General features: G+C 47.4%; 1 protein-coding gene across 2 annotated transcripts in view; it reads right to left on the bottom strand.

The window, feature by feature from the left end:
- Window positions 1-321: 321 nt before the first annotated feature.
- LOC148640583 (C-type mannose receptor 2-like) overlaps window positions 322-6,000 on the bottom strand; it is a 17,236-nt gene continuing 11,557 nt past the window's right edge. The window contains exons 7-12 of one of the 2 annotated variants that reach the window (XM_088619708.1): window positions 5,126-5,185; window positions 2,783-2,872; window positions 2,386-2,466; window positions 1,313-1,467; window positions 943-1,055; window positions 322-813 (exon numbers count right to left, since the gene is read on the bottom strand). In XM_088619708.1, the coding sequence (XP_088475834.1) occupies window positions 678-813; window positions 943-1,055; window positions 1,313-1,467; window positions 2,386-2,466; window positions 2,783-2,872; window positions 5,126-5,185 (635 nt within the window). In that variant the 3' untranslated portion in view covers window positions 322-677. The remainder of the gene's footprint in view (window positions 814-942; window positions 1,056-1,312; window positions 1,468-2,385; window positions 2,467-2,782; window positions 2,873-5,125; window positions 5,186-6,000) is intronic. The other variant, XM_088619709.1, reaches the window with a different exon arrangement.

Here is a 6,000-nt window from a genome sequence, read left to right as displayed (position 1 = left end):
TTGCACTCTTTGCTTTAAACCTCCCAACTTAAAGGATATTTTGAATATTTTAAGAATGAGAAGCAACCCATCCAGGGTATAGTTTTATCTTGTGACTGGCTTTGTGATCAATCTGTGCTCTGTCCCTCACTGAGAATAACCCGGCTAAGATGCTGTTTGCTATCAACTCAAGAAAGGATTTTGGAGTTCTAGAAAATGGCAGCGAAATGTTAATGAAACAATGGACCATTTAAGCGACAGAAGATAGGGATTTGGTGCCTGATGAAACTGTGATCTGTGATGAAAATGTTACAGCAGTAGAAGCACTTGATAGACAATATGGAAAATTCCCACACAGCAATTTATTATAGATCTGGAAGTTACAAAGATTCTCCAATTCATCGACTGTGGAGTTTTGTAAGTGGAGAGGATGTTTGATAGTGGGATGTCTTAACATGACAGGAAGACAGACGTCTGTCAGTATGAAAATGAGGCACTGTGATGAGCCCAGGCCACTGTCTTTGGCTATCACAGTACCCAGCAGAGTTGGGCACTCATGTGCAGTAAGTGTGTGTGTCCTAGTGCTGCAGTCGTGTCTTATGGTGCAGAAATGTAAAACACAATGCGCGTATAGTCCCATTCTGTTTCACACGCTCCCTAAATTCCTGCCTTCTTCCCTGGGAAGAGTCCAGAGCTCCTCACACTCGGATGGGCGGTCGCTCACAGATCCACCGCACATCTGCTGAGCAGGAAGATGAGAAGAGGGTGCCATTGTCGCGACTCCAGAATCCACCAGCACAATCCCCACCTTTTCCAGTCACACTCACTTCGCTTCTGTGGGAGAGCAAGAGAGTGGAGTCACGTGGAGGGCACGATCACTCAGTGTGCTTCGGTTTAACCATAATAACATGATTATTATCTCGAACAGCACACATGAAGATAACACTGGGCCTGCAAACTTACACTGCTGTCTCCAGAGCTCTGCCATCAACCCATCTCCATTCTGAACTGCTGTCACTTCTATTCAGGCCAATCCAGTAGAAGTAATTGTCTTTTACAAGAGCTTCCAGGCTCTTCTGCAGAGAGATAGAGCGAGTTACCCAAGAACAACCATTTCTCTCCGATCCATGTCTTGTCCCCTGTCCGCATGTGAGCGTGTGATTCCTTGCACAGGTTAGTGTCGGTCAGGTACTCAGTAGTTATTAGTATGTTAGTGTATCTGTCCCTATCAGTGTCAGTGAAAGTATGTAATTCTCAACAGCTCCTCTGTGTCTTGGGTCAGGAAGTTTGTCTCAGTCTCACTGTGTGTGCTGCGGTCTCTGTGTCACCTCACCATCTCAGCTTGGTCCTGGATGGCCAGGAGATCAGTGCCCAGCTCAGAACAGGCCTGACGAGCTGAGCTCCAGGGCTTCTGTTCAGGGGAGATAAAGTAACAGTTTCCTCTGGAGCCCTTCACCCACCCGCTGGGACAGAATTCACACAGCCGCCCTGTACACACACACACAGAGCAAAGCAGAGATATGAGTTTGACCACAGGTTCAATTCCATAAACAACTTTTCACGTTTTTAGAAACTCCAGATGGGCTGAGGGATCTCTTCAGTCTTGGGGAGAGTAGCCCACTAGGTGACTGGAACAACTGATGGCCCTACAGCTGAAGCCAAGCCAGAGGATGATTTCAAGACCGGCAGTCGAACGATGTCCTAAGCACCAATGGGCAAACTAGAGGGATGTGCATATAGGATTGAACAGAGCTCCACCATTGTTGTTGGAACTAATTCCCCAGGATCCTTCAAGAAACATGCATTAAACAAGAAGAAGAGGAGCAAGACTGCCTGAATGGTCATGTGTGGAGTTTCTTATGGTCTTGTCAATTCTCAGATGTACACGGAGAGACATGATGCTTGAAAAGCAGGTAACGGTGGGTCTCCAGTGGCTCAATCAGTAAAGGAACTTGGTCGCCAAGAGCGGCTGAGCTTTGTGATACATGTCACAGGTCTGAACCTGGGCTCGTGTCGTCAAGCGAGTGTGACCAGGGTTCCCCAAGTGGTGTGCACACTTGATGTGCCCTGAGGACTAGTCCACAGGGGCCCTCTCGGCACCACAAGTGAAACAGCGACCCATGCAGCTTGCCCAGGGCACCTGAAGCCTGGCGCTGACATCAGGGGAATGTGTGTTTCTCCTCCGAACGGCAGTGGCATCTTGTGGAGGTGAAGGGCGTGAACTGTGTACAGGGCACAGGACAGGGGCCCCCAAGCACTTCCTCTATCCCCCCAGAAGGGCAAAAACGCCGTTGCGATGGGGTGACGTGTAAGAACACACAGCTGGCGGATCCAGGTTGGGTGGAAATGTAACACAGATCAGTGCTGATTCTGCTTGGTTTGTGACCATGAGCTGCGCGGTGTTACCTGTGTGCTCAGGCTTGTCACTCCCACACAGAGACTCTCGGAGTCTCACCAGCGCCTTCTCGTCACAGTTGGTCTTCCACACTGCAGATCGCACACCAGAGTTAGTCGGGTTTACAGTCACTCCCACAAGGACTTCCATTTCAAGTAACAACTGGTCACAAGGATTTATGGGAATGAATGTTATTTAGCTGTGAAAAGCACAACCATCTAAATATAAATATATTATAAAGTCCAAGTCATCAGCTCTGGTGAACTGGTTTGCCTCAGGGCTCATCGGCGTTTCATTGCTGTACTCTGATCACCAAGAGGTCTGACCCATTTAAAACGAGTTAGATGCAGCACAGTCAATTTCCTTTTTTATACATACACTGTAAATTAGATATGTGTGTGTACTTACAGGCAATGCCCATCGGAAGGACTGTGACCACAAAGACACAAGTCACGACTCCCAGGAAGATGAGGACCCAGCTCTTGCGGCTGGAGTGAACTGCAGAAAGGAAGAGGAAGTCAGGTCAGCACATGCTATGCACAGTGCCTGCCTGGATACTGACAGTGCTCTGAGCTAGCAGAGAGTCCCACTAGCATTATTTTAACACTGTTGCTGAGGAACAGGAACAGGATTTGGAAGCAGCGAAGGTATGATTGACATCTGGCAGCCTCTCCTGACAGCAGGGCTCTGCAGACGTCCTGCGAGAGAGCAGACTTCTCACTCTAGGATGAGCTGGCAGCAAAGCTGAGCGCTGCCACGGGACAACGGTGTTTTATGCCGAGAAGAGAGTGGGGTTGTGCTGAAATAAGCTTAAACACGAGAGAACACTCACTGAGTAATGCCCAGAGGAAAAAAGATAAACTCAGGCAGGGATCACTACAGGTGACATAATACTGCATACCTGTACTTTTGCTCCTGTGATATTATTATAATTCAACAAAATCTGTATATTTTATTGAGACGTGGTTTGCACACACATTGATGTTGCATGTATGATCAATACTCAATGATTGGAATTCTGTGAAATTGGCTTACAGATCATGTGACTTCCTGATACTTTAGGATTATAATGAAATAACACTAAATACAGTAGATTTAGTATGGACCCCAGTTTTCTTAAATTAGAGGCATGTGCTCATATAAAGCAGAGCTTGCATCTCCAATAATGCTCTGACAAGAGCCGAACGTACAGCACGTGCAAAACAAAAGCACGTGCACTGCAAACTGCTGCTGGGAAGAGAAGAGCAACTACAGCAGGGCTTTGCCGTGTGAGACGCGGTCATACCCGGAGCACAGCACTGCTGCCCACAGAGCGTCATGCCTCCAGCCTCCTCCCACCTCTGTGCTCTGCTGCTTCATGTACCCTTGTTCACCCTGCGGACTTCCTCAACATTAACAGCGAGGCAGGAAGCAGGGCTACAAACAGGCTGGCTTCCAGTTAGTGTCGTATCAACAGGGAATACTGACCTACCAGTTTTCCTTAAACCTTCCCAACTGACCCAATTCTGTAGCAAAAGATTGTCAGCAGCTTTTTGCAAGAATCTATTGCCTGCTGTTGGAATAAATTAAGGCCTTGAAGCCAGACTCTTCTCTCTCTCCCCCTCCAGCTTCATCACTGTAGTAAACCCACACAGACTACTCTCCTGTTACTGAGAGATACAAGGTCTATGTACCTTACTGCCGTTTACTTCCACTCTTTATGAGAGATGAGCTAGAAAAATGTAGGAACATTTTGTTCATCTCACAAATATTTCCACCACAGAATATTGTTAATATAGAATAAAATAATATTGGTGTTGAAATCTGGAATTATACTGTACATAAATATGAACCCATGTAGATTCTGTATTAAAGTAAAGCCGAAATACATCAGTGTTACAGTGCAGCAGACAGACAGTATCACAGTGTTACAGTGCAGCAGACAGACAGTATCACAGTGCTCCAGTGTAGCAGACAGACAGTATCACAGTGCTCCAGTGTAGCAGACATACAGTATCACAGTGTTACAGTGCAGCAGACAGACAGTATCACAGTGCTCCAGTGTAGCAGACAGACAGTATCACAGTGTTCCAGTGTAGCAGACAGACAGTATCACAGTGTTCCAGTGCAGCAGACAGACAGTATCACAGTGCTCCAGTGTAGCAGACAGACAGTATCACAGTCTCACAGTGCAGCAGACAGACAATATCACAGTGTTCCAGTGCAGCAGACAGACAGTTTCACAGTGTTACAGTCTAGCAGACAGACAGTATCACAGTGTTACAGTCTAGCAGACAGACAGTATCACAGTGTTCCAGTGCAGCAGACAGACAATATCACAGTGTTCCAGTGCAGCAGACAGACAGTATCACAGTGTTACAGTGCAGCAGACAGACAGTATCACAGTGCTCCAGTGTAGCAGACAGACAGTATCACAGTCTCACAGTGCAGCAGACAGACAATATCACAGTGTTCCAGTGCAGCAGACAGACAGTTTCACAGTGTTACAGTCTAGCAGACAGACAGTATCACAGTGTTACAGTCTAGCAGACAGACAGTATCACAGTGTTCCAGTGCAGCAGACAGACAATATCACAGTGTTCCAGTGCAGCAGACAGACAGTATCACAGTGTTCCAGTGCAGCAGACAGACAGTATCACAGTGTTACAGTGCAGCAGACAGACAGTATCACAGTGCTCCAGTGCAGCAGACAGACAGTATCACAGTGCTCCAGTGCAGTAGACAAACAGCTGTAAGGTGGGCTGTACTCACTAGGGGGGGGTCCTGGCAGTGTTGGAGGAGAAGTGACATCTGCAGTCCTCTGTCCAGTGACTGTGGAAAAACCAATGACTGAGTAGGTTATATCTTCTGCCATAGTCCGTAAGTCTAAAAAGTCTCTGCTTCTTTTTCTGGTTTTCTTTCCTCAGATTTTCAACCCAGTCTTTGCATAGGTTCCTCTCTCCGTTTGGTGAACTCGTAATGTCTGTCTCGGTCTATCTGTCTGCCCGTCTCTAGCTTTTTGCCTTTTGCTTATCTACAGTGACGTATTGAAAGAGAGAAAAAGGTGGAGAAAAGCAGAGAGAGGGAGGAGTTTTCTGAGTTTCAGTACTTTGTGTCCAGTTGTTTAGTGTCTCTTCATTGCTCTTATATCTGATATAATTAAGTGTCTCTTTATTATATTAATGTGAGTGTCACGATATTAGTCCCCCCTCCTTAAGGGTGCTCCAGCCCTTTCACTTTATTCTCTGCACCTGTTTCCCATTCCCAGCCCACCTTAAAAGCCAGGCGCTGACGCTCATCCGGGCTCTGCATCTGATTTCCATATCGTGCGAGTCCGGGACCTGGAAGTGCCTGGTCCTGTTAAGGTTTTAACCTCTGTTCCCGTTCCCGTTCCCGTTCCCCGTCCGCCGGTTCCGACCCGGCCTTCGTGGTTTTTAATTCCTTCTTCTGATGGATCTTCTGGTTTTGGACTAACCCTTGTGTTTTGGATATTCCCAAAGGACTACTCTCGGATTGTAGTCGGCCACACCTCCCCCGTGCACCAGCGCACCTTGGACACGCCCCCCTGTCTTCAGCCCCGTATTCCTGCATGACGTTTCCCCAGTGTTTCCCCACTCCGTCGGACTGTGTCGTCCGCATAGGGTCCG

This window comes from Lepisosteus platostomus, chromosome 25 (assembly GCF_059453375.1).
Source record: "Lepisosteus platostomus isolate fLepPlt1 chromosome 25, fLepPlt1.hap1, whole genome shotgun sequence".
NCBI lineage: Eukaryota > Metazoa > Chordata > Actinopteri > Semionotiformes > Lepisosteidae > Lepisosteus > Lepisosteus platostomus.
This window is presented reverse-complemented; position numbering and strand designations above follow the sequence as displayed.